Here is a 23,546-nt window from a genome sequence, read left to right on the forward strand (position 1 = left end):
TCTCCTGGGTTCCCTTGTGATTTCAGGTGCTTAATATGAGTTTTTCTTGTCCTCTGTCAGAATTAAAAACGTGGTACAATCTTATCTACTCCTGTCTATTATTTTCATAAAATATATATTTTGTAATTTGTGACAGTAAATTAAGCAAGTCGATAAATGGGAACGTTTATACCCGATGAAAGTAATTGGAATTAATTCTTATTTATAATGAAAAAAATTGTCTACGAAGAGATCATAGGAGATCATATGTTAGTAAAAACTTTCATCACTGTTGTGCGCTCGTACTGTCGGCTTAAGGGGGAAAACGTGAAGCCACCTGCCAGGACCTGGGTACGTACAACGTTGTGCATCTATTCACTGCTTTCAGACTGTTCCTGACCACGCTGTGGTGAACCTCGAATTGTTCTATACTCAATTGATTTTGACTGCGCGGTTATTGCGTCATCGCCATGCGCCGGGACGGCTCTGCTGTGAAAACACATTGGTTTTACTCGAAGTAGTGCCCTTGACAGATAATGTGGTGTTGGAGCGTTTCGGATTTTTAAGTGCCTTCCTTTAGCTATGTCTACAACCTCCAAGGTGGTGTTAGGGATTTCTCTAGCTCTGACTCTGGGAACGGTGGCGGGAGTTCACATCAAACAAAGTCTGGATCGAGAGGTGAGAGCCCGGAGACGCCTCAGCTTTCCCAGGCCGGTTTGTTTATTTCGATAGTGTTTCAGCTTCTGCTGCTGTATTCCCGTGAGAACTCACATCGTCGCAGCATTTGTTTCCTTCTCTACACGGGCAAAGGCTTGTAAACGAATGCACCAATAAGTCTGGGTGGTGTGGGGAGGATAAAGGACTTTTAGCAATGCATAGAGTTTGGCGTAAGAGGTCCCCTGTGAGGTACTGACTGGATACAGGATATATGGGCGAGTTAATTGAAGGTCAACAGATTTAAAAACATTCTGGACACAGACCTGTAAAATACATTAACAACAGTGTGAATTGAAAAAACGTTGTTTTTTTCTATGAAAACACTCTGTTGCTATGCTGCTACCTCAGTAAGTTAGTTTTAGCTGATGAATGTCAGAATCTTGTGTATGTGTGCACGCATATAGCCGTGTATCTATACTTGTGTTTGACATGAATTAGTCAAAAGAATGAACTAGTCCTCCTGTGCTTTAAAGAGACGTTTAAGGGGTTAAGTCAATTGCAAATCTAACAGAGTTGTCTCAAGGAGTGTGAGAGCCACCTGTTGATGCTCTTGTTCTGATCGTGCTGCTCTTGCATCTCCGGCAGAGACTTCGGGAGGGTGTTGTCCGGGACCTGGAGCGGCAGGCCAGGAAAAGGGAGAACCTGCGGCAACTGGAAGAGCAGATCAGTCTGACCAGGGAGCTGGAGAAGGAGCGGGAGAGGAGAGCAGCAGGCGCTCAGGGCTCCTAGACTGGCAGGCCACCCTGAGAGAGGCTCAGACATCGCCAACAGCTTATGTGAGTCAGGCTGGTCCGCTGACTGTGGGTGTTCTGGCCTGTGTGGCCGATGCTGAATGACTCTGTCCTCCAAGCCAGGTGTGTGTACCTGAACGTGGTTGATGGGCTCTAGGCCAGAAGTGTCTTCAAGTTTTAGTTCCAGTCAAGGTCTCAGTTACTTACTTGAAATTGTTTGAAATTTTCAGCAGATAAACATAATTTCAAAATGTGGTGCTTAAGCAAGCGATCTGTTCAATCCCAGGCTCAATCATTTAACTGAGGGTTGAGCTGGAATACTTAGTAAGTTTCCTTGAGGGTGTGGGAGTCTGCTTTACATGGGACGTGTAAGAAAATTTCATGATGTGTACAGGCCATTCAGCTCATCAGAACTACAAAAGGCCTTGCTCCTTGAGAGACCTTGTTGCAACACTGGTCTGGATAAAATCCTATTATTACTGATTCTCTCTCTTCCTCTGTAGTATCAGCGCAGGACCTGCTTTGCCAGTTGCATCTTGTTTCCTGAATGTATCTGTTGGAGTGAAACTGTCCCCTGTCCCGCAGGGTTGTGGGGCTCTGCAGGCAGCCGGCCCAGAGCGCCCCTGTCAAGCGAGTACGTGCCAGCGATGGACGGGGGATCTGGCGAGATGAGGGGCCTGTCCAGCCAGCGGATGGACGACGAGGCCACGCGCACCTCGGCCTCGGAGGGGCTGGAGGAGGGGGAGGTGGAGGGGGAGACGCTGCTGATCGTGGAGTCAGAGGACCAGGCCTCTGTGGACCTCTCCCATGACCACAGCGGGGATTCCCTCAACAGCGACCTCGGCGACGAGCCCGACTCCAGCTGGACGGAGGAGATGTCCTTCTACTGTGATAAGTGTCACAAGTGGATCCCAGCCGGTGAGACGCACCTGCAGCTCACTGCCAGCTTCCGAATCTGTAATGGTGACTGTGGGCTTAAAGCTTTTTTCCTTTTTAAACTACAGTCTAATACTGGCTCTTGTAAAGAAGGGAAGGGTTATCTCTGCAGCCGGGAAGCTCTCCCCAGTGCACTCAATTCCCTCTTGGCCAAACTCCCTCTCTGACTCAGCCAGCCGGATGACGGACTCTGACAGATGTCAGCTACACCTCTGTGGCTCTCCTTGTCCTTTCTATTCCTCCCTGCTCTACTGCCACTCCATTGCTCTAGTCACTCTGTTGGCTCCTTATTAACACACACATCCCCCTCGAAGCCCTTGTTCTTGCACACTGATTACTCAGCGCCTCTGCTCTTGCTGGTCTTCAGTCCCTTATCTCTCAGCCTTCTCCACCCCATCTCTGCTCCTCCTCTTCATTCCCTCACGTCTAGAGTCTGTTCATTCTCCACCCTCACCCCTCAAAGTGGAGTGGACCTCCCCCAGAAATTAAAACTGCTCACTCGGTCCCTGACCACCTTTCGGCACCTGCTCAAGACTGGCCTGTGTAGACAGCTCCTGGGATCTGAGCTCTCATCTGCATCCTTCAGTAACCCTCATGTTGCAATAAAATTGCTAATTCATAGACTGGTAAAGGGGCTTGCTAAGTTAAGTTCCTCACAGTAAAGAAGGCATACAGACTTACAGGGTGTTGACATCACAGCTCCATATTCACACTGTCTGAACTCTGACTATTCTTGGGAGGGCGTTGACCTTAGAGTAATTCAATTCAATTTATTTTTATATAGCGCCTTTTACAACAAGGTTGCCCAAGGTTGCCCCAAGTAAAGTAAAATCCTATTTTTCTGTGCTGATTCTGAACATTAGCTTCCTTGTTCAACATCCAGGTCAGCTGCGAGGAGACCAGCCCAGCTACCTGAAAGGCGACAACTTCTTTAAGTTCACCTGCTGTGAGTGCTCAGAGGATGACAAGGAGCACTTTGAGAGGATGAGGCTCACCTGGCAGCAGGTATGAACCAGGGATATTCTCTCTGGGCCACCCCTGACTGCTCAAGGGTCTCCAGGCTCCAAATCATCTGATTGAGTCCAGTTTAAAGGTCTTATTTCAGCTCTCCAGAAAAATAATTACTCATGCTGACATTTACGATTTTGGGCCATATAATACTATGACGTTATTAACACTGTTGACACCTGTTGATGTTTGAAGTGGTCATGACTTCCTGTCCTCCAGGTGGTCATGCTGGCCATGTACAACCTCTCGCTGGAGGGCACCGGCCGACAGGGCTACTTCCGGTGGAAGGAGGACATCTGTGCCTTTATCGGGAGACACTGGACCTTCCTTCTGGGATCCAGGTAGGGCACTGGGGTAATTGCTAGCACTGGCAATTGGAAACAGAGAGAACGGACGACAGCGGTGTGTGTGGCTGATCTGCTCCCTCTGACTCTACCGTGCAGGAAGAAGACATCCACATGGTGGAGCACAGTGGCGGGGTGTTTGTCGGTGGGGAGCCCCATGTTCTTCCGTTCTGGAGCCCAGGAGTTTGGGGAGCCAGGCTGGTGGAAGCTGGTACACAACCGACCACCCACCCTGAGGCCCGAGGGGGACAAGACCTCCGTCTCCTTGCTGAAGACAAAAGGTGAAACGCTGCTCTCTCCTCTGGTTCTGAGCTGAGGCATGTGCCTGGAGCACAGGAGTAAAACAATCCAAAGGAATGCTGTTCCAGCATCTCATATTTCTGTCTGGATAGAGGTCATATGGCCTTGCTGATCAACTGTTCTTGGAAAATGGCTTCTCAAAGCTTAATGCCAGCAGTCAATCAAGGGAGACAAAGGACTTTTTCACCCTGACATGATGGGCTTCCCAAACATCAGCAAGGTTACAAACACCTGCAAGAGTCTTGGTCCAGCTTTTTCTTGCAGGCCTGCCTGGGGAAAGCTTCAGCAGTAAATCTGTTTTGCCTGTACTGCTGAACTTGTGCATGGAGAAGTTCTCATTCTAGTCAGTGCTCAGTTCCTGCTCCCCTTGTGTCTGTGGGGAGGGGGGAGGAGGCCGTTTTCCTCATCTGACTGTGGTGTGTTTTGCCCCCTCAGCCCCCTCCAAGCCCCCGCTGGACCCCATCATCACGGTGGAGGGCCTGAGGAAGCGCGGGGGGCGCAACCCGGTGGAGAGCGCCATGCAGCTGAAGGAGAAGCGTTCGCGCACCCAGGAGGCGAAGGACATCCGTCGGGCCCAGAAGGAGGCGGCCGGCTTCCTGGACCGCAGCGCCTCCTCCACGCCCGTCAAGTTCGGCAGCCGGGGTCGGCGGCCGGAACTGGTGCTGGAGAAGGGGGAGGTGATCGATTTCTCCTCCCTCAGCTCCTCGGACCGCACACCGCTCACCAGCCCCTCCCCGTCCCCCTCGCCTGACTTCTCCGCCCCCGGCACTCCGGCCTCCCACTCCGCCACCCCCAGCCTGCTGTCCGAGGCTGACCTCATCCCGGACGTCATGCCCCCCCAGGCGCTCTTCCACGGTGAGGCTGCCCTCTCTCATGTGCGGCTGGGCTGCAGCAGACCGGGCCCGAGAGCCTTTTCCATCTTCCTGACGATGGGTGTCTGTAAGGGCTTGAGTTTTCGCCATGTAAACACAGGGGGTTTGAAAGAGACCCTGGGGTCTGACCAGCAGCTGTATCACAGATGCAGTGGAAATGTCAAGGCTGAAGTCAAGACAAATCATGTCCGACCTTTTTTCACTTTTAATACGTTTTTGTAACCAACAATATTTAAGTGAATAACATGGACACGGATGGATCATTTTTAGGAAGAATAATTCTATTTAAAAAAATTAAACCCGAGATCTTCACTCCAAACTCTTCATTCCTGCAGCTGGTATTGATTGGCATTGTTTGTGGTCTTGGGGGAGTTGCAGTTTCCTATGAAGAATGCAGAGCTGTGAATCTCCAGGAATAGGGCTGAAGACTGTTGCTTTAATGTCATATGATATGGCACCCTTGCGAGGGCAGAACCCGTTTCTGTATGGAAAGCGTAGATGTGCTGAATCCGTCTTGCTTTTCTTCCCACAGACGATGAAGAGCTGGATGGGGAGGGTGTGATCGACCCTGGAATAGAGTACATTCCCCCTCCCAGCCTGCCCCTGGCCACGGGCGCCCTGATCATGCGGAAGAAGCTGCAGCCGGCCGATCACATTAAGCAGGAGGTGGAGAGCGAGGAGGAGAGGGGCGGTGAGCGGGGCGAGGAAGAATCAGACCGCGGCCCGGACGAGGGCGGATCTGCACAGGCCAGCCGGGGCAGGGGGGACAGGAAGAAGCCGCTGTCCTCAGAGAGAGAGGACGGCTGCCCTGCGGCCGCCGCCAGCCCGCACTACGCCCCCCTGAGCCTGTACGAGGAGCGGCTGCTGCTGCGGCGGCTGGAGGCCTGCCCGCAGGCCCTGGCCGTCACCCCCGAGGCCAGGCGGCTGCACAGGAAGCTGCTGGTGCGGCAGGCCAAGCGCGAGAGGGGGCTCCCCCTGCTGGACCTGGACCAGGCTGTCAGCGCCGCGCTCAGCCTGGTGGGGGGTGTCTACGGCGCCCGAGAGGAGGCTGCAGGCCAGCGCGGGGGGGCCTCTGTGGGCACCTACCGTACCACCAGCCAGGACCTCCGAATCCTCGATCGCTTCCAGGTACGGACAGGACTCCACCCTCGTGTCCATTAGTGTGCGAGTGAGATCAGGCACAGTCGGCTCCTCTTGCTCACTTGGCTGCTGGTTGCCTAGTTGCTCTTGAAGGGCCATGGCGCTTGGCCAGACATGCTGTGACTGTTGGCGCAGTGCAGACCTGATCTGGGGGCACAAAGTCTGGGCCACACTTACAGCTGGCTGAGGAAAGCCTTCTTAAGGGTTAGTGGTCAGCTTTGTTTTGTTTGATCTTCTAGACCACTGTGTCCGCGAGGAAAGGGTACAATCAGCCCACCACCTCTTTTTGGCATCGGTTGATGGGGTTGGACTGCACCCTCAACCAAGGCATCAGAAGCCCCTACACCTCCCGCACCCTGAAGCCATTCATAAGGTACAGTTGTGCATGTGTAGTATAGGAATCCCGGTAGCCAGCGCCACATTGTAAAAGGAGTCTGGGGTTTTATTACGGCCTCATGCAGTTTTGCTTGATGTTTTTGTAATAAAATGTTTGTCCTTTCCAGCAGCAGTTTCAGTGTGTCGTGTGTGTGTATGCAGGAGAGACTTTGAGAGCAAGCCGCTTAAATTGCGCCTGCTGGCCGAGATCAGAGCCTACCCCCACAGGAACGACCCCAGCTGGAAGCCCGAGCCAGAGGCCCCAATCGACTACTGCTACGTCCGGCCCAACCACATCCCCTCGGTCAACTCCATGTGCCAGGAGATCTTCTGGCCTGGTACTCCTGCACTTCTCTCCCTATTTTTACTGCTCTTTGTTGGGACTGCAGCTGACATAATGTCATGTCTCGCTTTAGTGAGATTAGGTCCAGTGGCATGCTCCTGTTTCTGGGTTGATAAAATGAGCAGGCAGACATTTACAGAATTCACTGAAGAGCAGCAGGTCTTCCTGTGATCAGAACAACCTCAGAAAGTTTTCATGCCTGCACATGTCGTTCATCCTTGACAGTTCCTACAGCCTTGGTCATGTTATATCTAAGATTCTTTATCACCTGTGTGTGTTCAACAGGCATCGATCTGTCAGAGTGCTTGCAGTATCCAGACTTCAGTGTTGTGGTTCTGTACAAGAAAGTGGTCATTGGGTTTGGGTTCATGGTCCCGGATGTGAAGTACAATGAAGCCTACATATCATTCCTGCTGGTTCACCCGGAGTGGAGAAGAGCAGGCATTGCCACCTTCATGATTTACCATCTTATACAGGTATTTGCCCGTAAAGCTGTTACCTTGGGTGTAGCAAAGGCAAGTTCTGTTACAGGGTATCATCTTAAAGAGGTGCGATCTTATAATCTTATACAGGCATTGTCTTATACAAACACTGTCATTAATGTTACTTTGTAGGACCAAGACCCCAGCCTTTGGAAATATCATCATCTGTAACTGTTTCAAGGTCAATGTTTTTAATGCTCTAAAGCAAGTTTGGGCATGAGTGTAAAGCTTCAAATCTGACTATGAATTACATCTTGTTTCAGACTGTAGCAAGACGCATCTGAAATGAAAAAAACATGCAGATGACCGGTGAAACTGCAGTGTGTCTTTCCAGGTCCCCTGGCTAAGTCTGCAAACGCCTTTTCTCTCCTTCAGACCTGTATGGGCAAGGACGTGACCTTGCATGTTTCTGCCAGTAACCCTGCCATGCTGCTGTACCAGAAGTTTGGCTTCAAGACGGAGGAGTACATCCTGGACTTCTATGACAAGTACTACCCCGTGGACAGCAAGGAGTGTCGCCACGCATTCTTCCTGCGCCTGCGCCGGTAAGGGCCTTTGACTCCGCTGGGCACCCCTCTCCTGGCTGACTGCGAGGGCACTGAGCCCGCCGTGCCTGAGTGCAGGGGCCCGCGGCCGTAGGAGCACAGAGAGAACTTCTTCTGTTTCGAGTGTGTGTCCAGAACCCTCGTTCCTGTGGTGAAATCCAGACAGTTGTAGGAAAAAAACACCTCGCACTGAAAACGGTGCCCAGGCTGTTTTCTGTCTTCAGTTTCGACAGAGAAACAAAGGGAATCTTCTCACAGAAATGAGTTTCTTTTGTTAATTTAGTGTTGTGTTTGGGCTGCAGCATCCACGAAACGTGTTTCAAAGGTTAGTACAACATCCAGGGATTTACTCTGGGACTGTTTTTTCTTATTTTAAGGACTGGTCAGTGTTATCAGCATTGTTCTTGATTTTGGAAAGTCATGTTTCTAAATTATCGGTCTTGTAAATCCATGTTTTTAAACATTCTGATGTGTAGCCCATCTGTTACTTTTCCTATTAAAAGTTTTTCTTACATGTGTTTGTCTTTCCTATTTATATCAGCTATAGCAACAGTGTTTTATGGAGGAATATGTTTTATTTAAAAGACTGATCAACTCTTTTAAAAAGTAGAGAATTTGGAAAACGGTATCCAGTATATTTTAAACTTCATGGCTTATAAAATGTGCAGTTCTTCAGCAACAGGTTGGTGACAATAGCAGGCATTAAAGCAGAACTGAACCAGAGGATTATTCAGACATCTGTTTAGTGTTAACTGGATAAATGTTGCTTAACCCACAAGAAGAGCTGCAATGCTGCACAGATGAAAATGGTAACACTGATTTCACTGAATAATTGAGTTAGATTACAAACACTCTTGAATAAAAAGTAGAAGACCTTTGTTCTTTTAAGACTGAAGATAAGAAACGCTTTCATCAAATGTAACGTGTTTTAATTAAAATATTGTATTTTCACATGAAAATCCTTAGCGTTACACAGGGAAATCATCATATAGCCTCACCTTCATTTCTAATAGCTAATTAATGGGCTCTGAATAGTCATTTAATTCCATTTGATGTTGGCACCAGCAAAAACATGAAGCAAGAAATATTTTAAAATGATTGATCTAAAAAGTTTGTATTTCAGAGGCATAAAGGTGACAAGTGTAATTTATAGTATTATGATTTATCCACACACACAGCTGATGATGCAATAGATCAAAAACACAAAAGGCTGTTCTGAAGTAAGATTTATCTTAAGTGAATTTTCATGTGTAAAACTCACAACCCCTTATCAATCCTTTGTTCTTACCATTAATAATAGTTGAACATTAACAATAAGCAGAAAGCTAAAGCCAAACAAAATGTTAGGCTATAAGGGCTATCAACGGTGTATAATTCAAATTACGGGATGTTATGTAGTTTTACAGTATATACGCCAGTAAGGATTCCTTCTTCAGAATACTGTGCACAATTTTGGTCACCACTTGACAAAAAAGATATTGCTGTTCTGGAATCAGCCCAGAGAACAGCAACCAGAAACATTCTGGGGCTCAAGGCAAATGTCCTGTATTAATATCACTGAGGGAACAAAGCAGCGAAGACTAAGATGGGACCTGATACAAGTATTCAAAATGTTGTTGAAGCTGATACACTGGCTTCTTTCAAGAAACAGATAGATGAGATCCTGGGATCAATAAACTACTGACTACCAGATAGGCCAAATGGTCTTATCTTCTTAAGAACCTTATTTTGGCCTACGTCTGTCAGAATCCGTTAAGAAAACACTCTTTCATTGTGATTGAAATTACTTCACTGTAATTCATTTGCCTACTGCACTGGTGGATGGATTGCCAACCAAGACAAATCCTAGCACACGCAATAGAAAAGAGTCCATAAATTGGTTTGATTTAAACAAAAAAAAAATACACTCCCATAATCTGACATTGTGAAATTCCACTTAACAGAAACAGGCCTCTCAGTAGAGGACCGTAGGAAGCAGATGTATGTGTATGTGGGCCTTGGTGCCTGTTGTTAAAATGCATCTAAACTAACGGTCCTGGGCTTGGACAGTTTGTCCACCAGGCCCTGGCCCATTTTGGCAGCAAACAACGAAATGAGTGGATTGCAGCCCGACTTCACAGCCAAGTCATAAACCGTCAGACCCTTGTCGTTCTTCTTCCTGATGCTGGCGTTACATCTGAAAGACACACAAACAGCCGCAGTCTGATCACATGCAAACCAGCAAGACCCAGACAGTGGCCTTTCTCTTGAATACACTCATACCCTGGTATAAGAACGTTTGGTATCCGAATTTTCACAAATCCAAACATGAAGAATTGATAACTTGTAATTCGTTACAAGAACAACATTTTGCTAATCTGAATTTTGAAGTTCGAAAGTAACCGATTTTGGCCAAGAATCTCATGCGAATTCAGCGCCAACGAACAGCTGCTTGTTTCTGAGCGGGCGCAAGGCATTGTGGTTGAGGACGCCGTGAGGGAGCAGTGCTTTGTTTTACGATACCAGCGAAAGCTTATGCTCTCATTTTCAAAGTGTTTGTTTTGTAGTTGCTGTTCATTATGGGCCCTAAGGAAGAGAAAAGATTCTTTAGCGTGATAATCGACAACGGTATGCACATCGTTCTAGCCGATCGCTTCGATAGCGGTCTATTACGAAAGAATGAAAAATGTAAATATGATGTCAATTATTTTACAGCTATAGTTGGCTTTTTTGAGTAGAACTGCATTGTTCAATAAGGTTCCTATAACGCTCTGTATGATATTATATATTTAGGGTGGTTTTTGAATGAACTTGTCTTCGGTTCAGAACGGGGTGGAATTTTCCCAATAAGAAATAAGGGAATCTTTATTTTCAATTTACTCCCGCCTTCCGAACATGAGTATGAGTGTACTGCAGTATTGCAGTGAGTTTAAGTGGTGGGTTTTCCCTTAATCTCACTGTGCTCTACTACAGACACGAAACAACCTACTCTGTTACTGATGCTGCTTAGTTTTTACTTGCAAGCTGGATAATCCCTGCAAAAGGCACTTCTCGAAAGCGTTCTACAGGCAGTACAAGGTTCTCACTGAACTCGACTTCGGCTCTGGAAGGACACAGACGAGCCAGACAGGCGGTTCTCACCCCAGCAGTGTCTCGGCGCACTGCAGCCCCTGGTTCCCCAGAGCAGCCACCTCGTGCAGGGCTGTGTTGTTCACCCTGTGTAGCAGAAGACAACAGTGACACACAATGTGAAAATAGTCCATAACGGCTTCTGTAGATTATTTGCACCACAGATCTGGGTGTCACAGGCTCAGCAGAGCGATGATAATTATCCCCTTTTCAGTACGTTAATGGGCATCACTTAAAATAGAATAGAGCCTTAACTGCCTTAACATTAAGAGTTACTCACGGTCCCGACTGCTGGTCAATGTCGGCTCCTTTGTGAACCAGCACAGGGATAGCCTCATGGTGCCCACCCAGCACAGCCACAGTGAGAGCTGGACGCCCGTCGCTGTTCAGATGGTTCGGGTCAGCGCCCTACAAGGAAAAGACATGAGGTTTCTGCACAGGTCTGACCTGCAGGCTGTGGGCAGTGCTCTGAGGACACCTCCATCCTGTCGTGGACATGCTTCCTGAGAAGCCCAGGCCTCAAGCATTACAGCCTTAGGAACGTCCCAGAAACCTCTGCTCTCAGGCAGACGAAGCACAGCTCTGCCCTTTGATTCTGCCTCGAGAACAGAGAGCACCATGGGGTATCTAAATCTACTCTGAACAAACTGCAGTATGTCCAAAATTCAGCAGCCAGAATCCTGACCAGGTCTAGTGCAAGTGTTCACATTACTCCTATCCTGGAGTCCTTGCACTGGCTTCTGGTCAAATTCCGTGTAGACTTTAAAATCCTCATGCTCACCTATGAGGCTCTGCATGGCTTGGCACCTAAGTACCTGTCTGAACTTTTATCGCCCTACTCCCCACCTCGCAACCTTCGCTCTTCTAATTCTGCTCTCCTTACTGTCCCCCAAGCCCGTCTACATTGTATGGGTGACAGGGCCTTCACCTGTTATGCCCCCAAGCTCTGGAACTCTCTGCCCAAGAATATCAGAGAGTCACTTTCTCTAAGCTACTTCAAATCCAGACTCAAAACCCTCTTCTTCAGAAAAGCCTTTACTTAACTGGTTCCATTCTTCACCCCTCTGCTTTTCTTAGTACCACCATCACGGTCTCCTCTATATATTGTAATTGTGTTTTATTTTGTGTATTCTTCTTATTTATGGTTGTTGTCATCCTTGTTGTTGTAAAGCGCTTTGAGAAGCCACCTTTAAAGGCGCTATATCAAATAAAGTTTATTATTATTATTATTATTATTATTATTATTATTATTATTATTATAAAGCCTAGAGAGGATAGTAAAGCAGGATACAATCTATACCAACCACGGTAAGTCTTTCACAAGGAAAATCATTTTTAAGATCTCAAAATATAGCAAAAACATCTTTCTCCTGCCCAGAAACACGCAAGCTACAATGGGCAGGAGCCCCTGTGAGGCAGGAGTGGACAGTACGCTGCTGCAGGTCTGCTTTGACACAGGGGGCATGCTAGCACGCGGCCTCTCACTCTCACCTCATCCAGTAGCTGCTGCACCACGGAAATCCGGCCTCTCCCCTGGGGCCCCAGCTCCTGCAGCAGCTGCCTGTCCCGGGACTGCGAGGAGACAAGGAGACAAGACTCAGACCCCAAACCACCCCCCTGTTGTCCCAATGGAGGCAATGCATGAGAGACACACAGGCTGTGAGGTGGGTAAGGGAATGACACAGTTCTCCAACTTGCTTTCTGTTCTAGGTTTAGGAAGCAAAGGGAGAATGTAAAGTTATTACAGCCCCTCGCCTATATTCAGCAGGTTTGTAGCCAACATGCCTTGCGAAAACAACTTACTGGTACACTGTCCTGCGTCTCCAAGGGCTTTCTTTTCTTCTTTTTGGATTTCTTGGGAACTGCAGCAAACAGGACATTGTTTTCACTTCCTGCAAACACGCAGAAAACAGACTTACAGACATTTGTCCATCCTGCGTACGGAGCACACAGACATCACAAAGATTTCAAATGAGGTCGCTTGAGACCCCAGTGACCCAAGCTAACACAAGCCAACTAATGTCAGTTCAGTGCCTCACGTCCTGAACACCCCGAGCAGAAACATCTCCTCACCTAGGCTGGCCTGGCTGCCCGACAGGCTGCTCCTCCCCTCCGTCACGCTGCTCAGCAGGTTGTTCCCGGACGGCCTGAACGGATTGCCTGTGAGGCCGTGCTGGCAGGAGGGAAGGAGCGACATGAGTACCAGTCTCCCGTCTCCCGTCTCACAGCCAGACCGTTTGGCTGACGCACATTCAAATACAAATGTGTTAAATTGTACTGCATTTTACAACTTTCTGGGGTTTCCAGCCAGATCCCCGTCTCTACTGCCTCTCATTCCAAATGAGTTCTAAACAGATTATTTAATTGAAAACGCAGCTAGACAACTACAATACCTTATTATCTGATAGTGCATGGCTAGGATTTAAAAACCCTAATCTACACTACTTTGTGTGCAATACCAGTAATTCTATTGACAGTATTAGTGCTAATAGGATGAAACCTGATTTACAGACCTTGTCTCCTGCCAGAACGAAATTGATTCTCAGACTGACTTCGTAGTTGTCTTCCTGTATAACAGCTGAGATCATCTGTGAATTATCAGAATTGAATTTTGTGGGAAAACTTCAGCCATCAATATAAAAAGAGTTAACCTCTTTCTATACAAACAATAACATATCCTAGAAACATCATGCAAGAACACAACCCTTGAGAAATACTAAAGTAAAAAGAACTTAAAAAACACCGATCCTAACAAACTGCACAACCGCTTACTGAGGATCAGTATTCAGTCAAAGTTGAAAAATAGATGAGGCTTCCATTGCACAAGAATTCGATCCATTTCAGGTGTTACAGATTTCAAGATCTGCAGCAGGCTGATGTCAGCAGGCAAGATGACAGCTCATGATATTTGTGTCGTGTTAAAAATTAAAAATGCTTCTTTACTGCTTCAGTAAAACTTGAAAGAGACCTTAATCCCTGTCCAGTATGGCAATGGCAGGAGTATGTTACACTTCTGCTTCTCACCAGCAGACACTGGGAAGTCTGATAGGAACATACATGGAGCAGAGTACTGGCAAATCTTAGAGGAAAATCTGCTTTGGATCTAAAACTGACAAAAAAAAACACTTTTTAGTAGGACAGCGATCCAAAGCACAAGCCTAATGCTACACTGGAGTGCAGTGTCCTGGAGTGTCCAAGTCAAAGTTCTGACTTGAATCCTACCGAGACTCTGTGGGATCACCTGAAAACTCCCAAAGCAACCTGAGAGATCTTGAGCAAATCTCTCGAGAAGAATGTGCAGGGATTGCACCAAGTGCTTGTCCATTTGCTAGTGGAGAGTTACCCAAAATTACAGTAAGCTGTAAATGCAGCCACAGGTGCTTCCACCATACACTTCACAGATCTGAATATGTATCCAATCAACATAGTTTACTTTTTTCTCCAGTTTTGCTGTCACTTATTCTTCACCTTGAAAGTATTAAGCATTAAGTATAAGCATTAAGATCTGAGTATAATATTAAGATAAAAATATATATATACATCATTTTGTAATTTCAATTCAAAATGAGACACTATAGAAAGTGTCTTACTACTTTTGAGCAAAACACTGTAATACTATGTACTGATTCCATCTTGTATGTGAGAGTGATCATTGGACTCTTGTTGATCTGGATAATCTGGATCTTGTATCTCCTTTAGATGTCAGATAGAATCCACTGTTTCATCTTAGTGCTGCTTAGTTCTGCAATTTCCCTCACGGGTTCAATAAAGTATCTATCTGTTTGCTTTAGCACATGTATCTGAATCAAGATTTTGTAAAATCACACTCAGATCTGACTTAACCTTCTTACAAGATTATAAACTAACCAATTAATCAAATAAATGTACCTTCCCCATCCGGGGCTCGCCGATCAGGGCTCGGAATTCGGTGTTGTTCTGCGTGTAGCTCCGGAGGTGGGCGCAGATGTGATCCAGCTGTTTCCTCCAGTACCCTGAAGGGGCAGAGGAGAGCTGAGTCAGTAAGACGTGGCCTCGTGTCGGGGGTCAGCGTGTCTGACCCTGAGCCCGAGCCCCTGACCAGCACCAGCTCTACCTCTGCCGGGGCTGACGGCCGTGAGCAAGGGTTTGCGGTCCCTCATCTGCTCCTGCTTCTCCAGCTGCTGGGCCACCTGCTGCTCCTTCTTCTGCAGCTCGGTGCTGGACGGGTAGAACAGCCCGACTGTCTGGGTCTGCCGGTCCACTCTCTGGGTCTGCTCTGCCCAGGACTGTGCCAGGGACAGGGAGAGGGGCTGCCAGGTGGCGTCCTGCGCCTGCATTGAGCGGATCTGCGAGGACATGGGTGAGCACAGGTGGGCAAAGGTGGGCACACATGAGCAGAGGTGGGCACAGGTGTGTTATGAAATTGAAAAACATTTTAAATAAATTGAAAAGCAGACAAAGCCCTTCAAAAGCAGCATTTCATGATTAAACAATACAAAAAATCCTAAACAAATATAGATAATTTCATGCACCCAGCTGACTAGACATATTCAATGGGAACTAACAATGAAGTCACACATTACTCCATGTATAATTACATTGGGATTATTTTTCCACCTCTGGAATAATAATTATTGGAATTGAAAGTATTATCACCTACTGCAACATTACACAGCAAATAGTAATTTAAAATACACTGGGAAATATTACTAAATGCTCTTGGGAATCTGCTGTATTTCAGGCACACATAAGCCTGTCTGAACACACGGACAGACCTGGTCTGGGTCTAGAGCTGACCAGGACATGCTGGCGCGAGAGTCTGGTCTGGGGGGGGCCTCCAGGTACACCCCACAGGAGCCACAGAAGTTGGCATAGGGGTGACTGCTTGCCCCACACCGAGAACAGGTCACGTAGCTCACTGGCTGCGCAGGCTGGTGACCAAAGAGACAGACACGTCAACAGGACAGGCTCTTAAAGGAAGGGGCTGATTTCACAGGCTGGTGAGCCACAGTTATCTTTTCAGAGAGCAGCACATGCAGTATGGCAATCTCTCAGAGAGCAGAACCTGCACATTTATGTTAATGAAGGCTGTCCTCCAGCGACAAGGTTCTAAAAATGCATGCAATTGAAAAGAATAAATGAAATCGGTCTGTGCAGCCCCCCCAAAAATTACATTTTAAATGACAATAACAATTTCCTGTCTTCAGTAATAACAAAATCAAAGTGCAGAAATCAAAACAGAAGGTTCTTACATGTAGAACCTACACCGTACATCTTACCTGACAGAAACATGAACCAAAAAAACGACAAATGGGGGCTTTCTGGTTTAAGTACAGATGAAGGTTGCCCACCTTGGCGCCACACCAGTCACAGAAACGGGCATCTGATGTGTTGACTCTCCCACATTTGGAGCAGGAGAGCATCTTGCCATCAGAAATGGGCACAGGTGTTGCACTCTGCCCGCCAAAGACAGCCTACACATTGAACAAGGCATGCAGTCAGACCAGTGTGTTTAACACTTTAAACAGCTGAAGACATCCGCGGGCAAGCAGGACGGTACATTTCTGCAACACTGTGTGTTACTCCATAGAACAAGTCAGAAATGAGCACTGTGATATTTAGAGCTCTGTGTAACCTGGACATCTTCGTCTCTTACATTGAGCACAGTGATGTTCAGAGCTGTGTGTAACCTGGGCCGCTTCATCTCTTACACTGAGGAGAGTGATGTTCAGAGCTCTGTGTAACCTAGGCCGCTTTATCTCTTACACTGAGCACTGTGATGTTCAGAGCTGTGTGTAACCTAGGCCGCTTCATCTCTTACACTGAGCACTGTGATGTTCAGAGCTGTGTGTAACCTTCATCTCTTACACTGAGCACTATGATGTTCAGAGCTGTGTGTAACCTTCATCTCTTACACTGAGCACAGTGATGTTCAGAGCCATGTGTAACCTGGGCCTCTTAATCTCTTACACTGAGCACTGTGATGTTCAGAGCTGTGTGTAACCTTCATCTCTTACACTGAGCACTATGATGTTCAGAGCTCTATGTAACCTGGGTCTGTTCAGTCACTTACATTCAGAGATTCAGGCAGCTTGGTCTCACAGGTGACGCAGTGACTGATGTGCACTGGGTTGCCTGTCCCACACACCTGACATATGAGCTTGTCCTAAAACAGCAGGGGACAGCAGAAGACAGGCTCAAGGTCAACAGGCTAGTATTTCCTCTTAAGTCAGCAAGCACAAAAGCACTGTTCAACATTTCATGAGTTGGCAAAGAAGGAACTTTCTTTCTCTATTAGAAACAAATAACATCCTTCCTGAAGCACAACCCCTTACAATGAAACTATGTGTACTACAGCATACGTATCTGCATTCTGTTCTGTTCATACAATGAAAATGAACACAGTAACTGCTGTAGATATTTGGGATACACAAGATCACAGAAAATGTCCCTGTCTGTTTGCTCTGGGGTAGCATGAGACATGTAGAAAGAAATTAAGTTTCAAATTCCACTGCTATTGACAGCCACCCGAACCCTGTCAGAGATTTCAGTAGCTGTCAGGCCAGAGCGTAACCACAACAACAGCGCCTCCCCCTAGCTGCACCTGGAGCCTGACGCCGGCCTGGGCCTGCAGCTGCGGGGCCAGAGGAGCCTCACAGATGACGCAGGTGGAGGTGTTCAAGGGCACCATTGTTTTGCAGTGGACACACATCACCATCTGTGGAAAAAAGACAAGTGAGACCAGACTAACACTGTAACTGAGCGCAATATACAATTACTGTAACAGGTCCCTGTGACACTGGCTATTCATGTTTATTTTTATAATATACAATTATCTTTTTTTATTATTTTGGGAGAGAACTAGACACCCAGTCACCCGCCTACAGAGCCTACAGCCTACAGCACCTGACACAATCCTCCCTACAGGTGTTCCAGCAACACCTGGTGGAGCACTGACATCACTGCAGCCCGGCAGGAGTCTAGCAGGTCACAAGGGGGCCCTATCTGCCCCAAAGCTGACAGAACCAATAGTATGCTTGTCAAAAACACTCCTTGTATTGGTATTCATAAAGGGTAGTTTCTCACAATTCTTATTTATAGGAATTTCCACAGAAAACCCTACTCGACAGGCAGAGGAATAAAACATAGAGGGCAAAACTTCGAACTGCTTAATAACCTAACAAAATGACCATGCGGCTACAGGACAGGTCCTGGTTCAGGGTTCTCTGACCCTCTAGAAGCCACACAGCACTGATGAGGTTCAGCCCCAGTGGTGCTTCAGTGTTCCTGAGTCATCCCCACAGTACCTGTCCTCCTTCTGGGGGGGGCAGTCGTTGGCCCGGCACTGGGGGCACAGGGGCGCCGCACTGCAGGCAGAAACGGGCAAAGGGGTCCGATGGGCGAGGAGAAAGGCACTGGGCACACCTACAGGGATACCAGTGGACAGTACCGTTGTGTCACTGGGGCAGTGCTGGAGAACACCACAGTAAACAGGCAGCTATTATCTGGCTGCTGAAAATCCCAAAACTATCCTGACTGGGATGTCCAACTGGCCCATCATTTGAGTTGAAAGACCAACAAGTTAAAGTCACCAGCCCCAGGGCCCAGACACGAGTAAACACACAGAGGAGGGATTTACAGCACAACTCCAGATGCAGCGCTCTCACCTAAGGAAGTCTGTTTCTCTTTGGATTCGGGACATCTGGGTGCTAGTCAGACTTTTCCGGGGATTGTCTACAGATTCCTCTGCCTGAAACGACAGGAGAAGATACTTCTGGCTGCCCCGAGGTGACAGCTATCACTTCAGACAGCAGGAGGCCACACCAGACCTTCAACCCACCCACCACTCAGATGTTCAGAACCCCCTTGTTAGTCCATTTTGATCGGTGTCTATTCATTTACTAGAACCTGTCTGCCAAATCAAATTAAAGAGTCTATAGGCATGAGTTACACATCAGTAGCCCCTGCAGCACAGCCAATAACAACAAGATCTCAGTCTGATGTCTCAGCTGAAGGAGCACAAGGAGAACAATTTCACACAAGGTGACACAAAGCAAAACGGGAGGCACAGCGAAGGTCTGAACCGGGGACCCAGTGGTACAAAGGCTTCAACTGCTGTCCCACCCAGATGGTGCCTGCTGTACCTGTAGCCGGTGAGAGGACAGGGCGGAGACAGGCTCTGAGCCTGGCCAGAGGGGACCCAGGCGAGTGGTCAGGTAGTGAGGTCCCTTGGGAGGCTTGTGGGAGAGGCGGCCCTGGATCTTTACAGCTGAGAGACATTGAAGGATGAGTCAGCTGAAGAGCAGATCAAAGAGTTCACTGGAAATCCATCACAACATGTGTCATCACAGCCTGGGTGCTACAAGACTGACAATATGCCGAGTCTGAGTCTTAGTGCTGCACTGTAACGCTCACACATTCAATGTAAATCTGGAAACGACTACAGATGAATGGCTTTCTGGCTATGTAAAAATGCATGCCAACCCCACAACAATCTTCTTAATTAGCATGTCTGTTGCAAACACAGGCTTTAAAATTGCTGTTTAGATCAGTGGATTTGTGATACAGATCACTGTGACAAGTCCTGTAGTGTGTGTGTGTGTCTGTCCACCCGCTGATCTGTCCACCTGTGTATCTGTCTGCCCACTGATCTGTCCACCTGTGTATCTGTCTGCCGATTGATCTGTCCAGAGAGGAACAAGGATTAGTGGACATGGCCTCCTTCAAGAGTGATTGTGACCAGGTTCTTAAGCATCTTGAAGCAGTCTCTCCGGGAGGCACAGCAGCTTTTCGTCCACTCTGCCTGAAACCTCAAACACACCTTGGAGCTTCTGTGCCGTCTCCTCCCAGGCGCTGCCTGCTGCTCTTCTCCCGCCCGGAAAGAAAGCGCTTCCTTCCAGGGATTCCTGCAGGTGGAAAGGCATTGAGAGTGTGGTGAGACCAGCACGGCTGTGCACTGCAGCAGCAACAAAGACCTGAGCCCTGGTCTCACTGATTCACCCTGCCAGGACCAGAGAACTTCACTCTGAGCACACTCGAGCATCAGCAGCATCAGCAGGTCTGTGTCTAAGAGCCTCGCTGGAGCGAGTTGTGACGGGTGAGACTTCGCTTGCCTTGCGGGCAGTGTCCCGGGCTGTGTCGCGGGCAGTGTCTCGGGTCGTGTCCCAGGCAGTGTCGCGGGCCGTGTCCTGGGTGTACTCTTCAAGAAAGTTGTCTTTATCATCTTCAAGTAAGGCTGGGTCATCAGGAGGAGGAAGATACTCTACCAGGAAGAACTTGGTGACGACTGCACTCTCCCTGCCATCCCTGAAACACAACGAGAACACGCCGTCATCAGCACCGCTGTACGTGCAGGGCTGAGGAAGCTCAGCTTCTTGGTGACACCACGGTGATCAGATGCCCCTGAAACAAACTGCACACACAAGACATAACAAAAATATTCTACTTGGAAACACAAAACTTTGTCAAATTCAGCACTTAACTAAAAATCTGAAAGCAGCAAAGCAAAGTTTTACATGTTAGCCTTCAGAAGGCTGGTATTTAAATTGCAAACAGCTGCTGCAGAGAGAGTGTAAGAGTGTCTGAAGGCTCTGGACACCTCAGTGACACAGGTACATTCTAACTGCACTCTACAGAAGCTGGAAACTTCAAATCAGGGTGTCCACATTGAGCCTCCTGCACCTTTGCTAACTTCTTTGACTAATGCCCAGTCCTTGCTTGTTGCAATCAACCACTTTCAGGCTGCTAGTTAACAGCTGATCCTCCTTTGTTTTCTAACATCATTATCTCCCGGGATATAAGCAGGGCAAGGCCAGGTCAGTGCTAGGATGGGAGGTATCAGGATCAAGCTGTTACTGGAGGTGTCAACCAGTAGGTGGCGCTATTTCCTCTTTTCTCTCTGAATCAGGATTTCTAAACCAAACTTCCTGGTTCGGTGGGAGGGGGCCAGAAGCACCCTGGACCTTCCTTTGCGACCCACCTGCTAACAGCGAGTGCTTTCACCGTTACCTTCCCCTCAGGTAAGGCTACGGGCCCCCGGTATCGCAGTGTGCTGCTCTCTCCAAACCCCGGCTTCTTCAGCACCTCCGGTTTACTGCCGTCCAGGGTGAAGAAAATACTGACGTCTGGGGTGTCTGTGAAGGAGACGTGCTGTAACCTCGTCAGCCACTCAAATTTGACACACCAGCCTAGTCCCTCATATTCCCCTCGTCGCGTAGAGAAAACCCTGAATCCCATTTGCCATCCCTTCCCTGCAGAGAGTTACAGGTCTGCTGGCCAGCACTGCCTCTGCACACGGCCTGCAACTCCAGCTGAGGAAGTTCCATTGAATTGGATCAATTCGTTTTGAAACTGATTGGTTTGTTTTAGTGGGAGAGTGACCGACTGACATGTGGAGGATATCCTTATATAAAGGTCAGTTTCTACAAGGTACAGCATTATTATCTACCTGAGAAAAAAATTGCACAACATTATCAGGACATCACTGCAGCCTCTGGCATTTCCAGTGACTTGAATAACATGCTGGAGGATGTTCAGCAAGACAAGCAAAATCCCAGAAAACACAGCAGCTCCCCGGCAGGACGTCGATGGTTCCACGATGAAGACTTTGGACCTGGTGCTCCTGGCTCTTACCTGACTTGATCTCCACGGGTGTGTTGGTGTCTATCTGGTGCTTGGCCTTGCCAGGCAGGGGAATTCTGATGGGAATGATCTGAGGTGCCACGATCGAGCCTGCCGTCATGTTCACTCAAGAAAACGACAGCTCTGTCGAACTGAGCCTGGAAAAGTAGAAGTCCAGTCAAATATAGATGCATAGTTTTCATGCACTCAGCAGACAGTGACGCAGAACAGTATATGTCTATAATACAGCGTCTCATTTGTGATCACTCATGACTACAGGGCAGGTCTGGTTTTTCGTCTATTTTCCATGCAGAAGGATCCATTCTCTCATTTTCGGAAAACTGCTTCTGGTGAGAGCAAGGCTAGTACCCCTTTTCCCAGGCCAGTAGAGGTGCTGAACCAGATCCCAGGCATGAACTGCTCTTGTCCTGCTCCAGAAAAACACAACTCTCTCCACAGAAACCCAGACACCCCCTCCAAACCCCGAACCCGAACCTCTCCACTAGCTGTGCCTGGGTATCCTGCCCAGGATCAGAACTAGACAGAACACGCCCTGCAGCCAGCGCAGCAGGAAGCTGTGTCTGCATCCCAGAGGACAGCCGGAGAGAGGAAAAGCTCATCCGGACAGTGAAGCCGGAATGTTGACCTCCATCCTGCAGCCCCCACAGGGTGGGGGTCACAGCCTGGAGTCACAACCTGGAGCGCCAGCCCAGCCTGCACCCCTCCGGCCTGGTGTCTTGAGCCAGGATCTAACCCTGGGCTGCATTACACAACACTCTCGGACCACGCATTGAGCAGTCCTTTACATGCACATGCAGTGTGGGGCTCCTGAGGGCAGATACAGCAGCTGTAGGATATTCTACCTGCTGATCAAAGCGATTGGCTGTTTTGTCCTTTCTTTTTAAATAAACCATTTGAACCAAAACGTTCCAAACCTATGATTTAATGCAATTCATTTATATGACCGGCACACTCAAGGCAGCATGAAGGAGGCAGATATTTACCATGTATGATTGAAAACTACTCACAAGTTACTCAGGTCTAGATCGCTCTGTGTAATAACAATAAGAACAACAATAATAATAATCCACTGGAACCAGTATCAGTACAGAAAACAACATCTTGCTACACAAAGGGTCCAAAAGGATCGTTCAACACAGGAAGAGACCCATCACGCCCCTCACTGAGTTCAGCTACCGAATTAATGAGAGCGTGAGGGTTGTGAGACTGTGAAGACCCAGAGCGGAACTTAGCCCGAACCTGAGGGTTACAGCCCTGCTCTTACACACAGCGCTGGAATCTGTCATGAACAAATGAACAAGCAGTCAGGACTTCACTCAACGTCACACAACGGGACACGCAATTAAAGACCTCTTTTTCTGATCTTAAGGCTATTTAAAAAGAACTGTAATTGGAAAACTGTCGGGCTACCTCTGAATCAGTTTCCGATCAATTTTAAGCGTACAAAAAACACGACAAGTGTGCATTCTTATTCCAATTACCAGCTGAAGGCGAAACAAATCCTGGATATGGATTTAAGGTGATTTCACGATCTTTCCATTCGTCCCCCGCACGAACTGCGATGATGTATATTTTAAAATCCCAAGAAAAAATAAATTGTACCTATTTAATTTAATATCTGCACATATACAATCAATCAATGACCGGACTGTGCAGTCGCGCTCCGCACCAGAATTGCGTGCAACCAGCTACGCTACGGTAACCAACACAACAGCGCAGCTCAGAATCCCATTGGAGGACAGCTTGGCCCCTAGCAACCAGCGGACCAATGGCTGCTAAAACAGCAAAGCTCGGACACCTAATGTAAAAGCTGCATTCACATGGAGTGGAAACCTATAATAATAATTGCTTACACTTATATAGCGCTTTTCTGGACACTCCACTCAAAGCTGTTTACAGGTAATGGGGAGTTCCCTCCCCCACCTGGATGATGCGACTGCAGCCATAGTGCGCCAGAACGCTCCCCACACACCAGCTATCAGTGGGGAGGAGAGCAGAGTAATGAAACCAATTCATAGATGGGGATTATTAGGAGGCCATGATTGG

The 23,546-nt window shown here is 47.9% G+C and overlaps 3 protein-coding genes across 4 annotated transcripts; 2 read left to right on the forward strand and 1 right to left on the reverse strand.

The window, feature by feature from the left end:
- The first annotated feature begins 397 nt into the window (after positions 1–397).
- Positions 398–1,425, forward strand: pet117 (protein PET117 homolog, mitochondrial). Its single transcript, XM_006638503.3, has 2 exons — positions 398–657; positions 1,282–1,425. Exons 1-2 carry the CDS (start codon positions 562–564, stop codon positions 1,423–1,425), a joined length of 240 nt encoding a protein of 79 aa, XP_006638566.1. The 5' UTR covers positions 398–561.
- Positions 1,426–2,074: 649 nt separating this feature from the next.
- kat14 (lysine acetyltransferase 14) lies at positions 2,075–8,286 on the forward strand. Its single transcript, XM_006638490.3, has 10 exons — positions 2,075–2,345; positions 3,247–3,368; positions 3,591–3,712; positions 3,815–3,996; positions 4,451–4,870; positions 5,420–6,015; positions 6,267–6,400; positions 6,565–6,740; positions 7,031–7,221; positions 7,603–8,286. The coding sequence occupies exons 1-10, from the start codon at positions 2,075–2,077 to the stop codon at positions 7,774–7,776; spliced, it is 2,388 nt and encodes a 795-aa protein (XP_006638553.1). The 3' UTR covers positions 7,777–8,286.
- Positions 8,287–8,857: 571 nt separating this feature from the next.
- On the reverse strand, positions 8,858–23,173 carry dzank1 (double zinc ribbon and ankyrin repeat domains 1). Of its 2 annotated transcripts, none has more exons than XM_015362533.2 (21): positions 22,982–23,173; positions 21,492–21,637; positions 20,839–20,992; positions 19,973–20,165; positions 19,681–19,765; positions 19,004–19,128; positions 18,527–18,609; positions 18,167–18,284; positions 17,464–17,577; positions 16,933–17,025; positions 16,211–16,333; positions 15,635–15,790; positions 14,974–15,205; positions 14,769–14,872; positions 13,394–13,468; positions 12,954–13,053; positions 12,684–12,772; positions 12,372–12,452; positions 11,161–11,288; positions 10,893–10,967; positions 8,858–9,948 (listed from the first exon to the last, which is right to left on the reverse strand). In XM_015362533.2, the coding sequence occupies exons 2-21, from the start codon at positions 21,598–21,600 to the stop codon at positions 9,783–9,785; spliced, it is 2,403 nt and encodes an 800-aa protein (XP_015218019.2). In that variant the 5' UTR covers positions 21,601–21,637; positions 22,982–23,173; the 3' UTR covers positions 8,858–9,782. The 2 variants fall into 2 exon arrangements, with proteins under 2 accessions (XP_015218019.2, XP_069036085.1); XM_069179984.1 differs by having other exon boundaries at positions 23,103–23,161.
- Positions 23,174–23,546: the final 373 nt, after the last annotated feature.

This window comes from Lepisosteus oculatus, chromosome 17 (assembly GCF_040954835.1).
Source record: "Lepisosteus oculatus isolate fLepOcu1 chromosome 17, fLepOcu1.hap2, whole genome shotgun sequence".
Taxonomy (NCBI): Eukaryota; Metazoa; Chordata; class Actinopteri; order Semionotiformes; family Lepisosteidae; genus Lepisosteus; species Lepisosteus oculatus.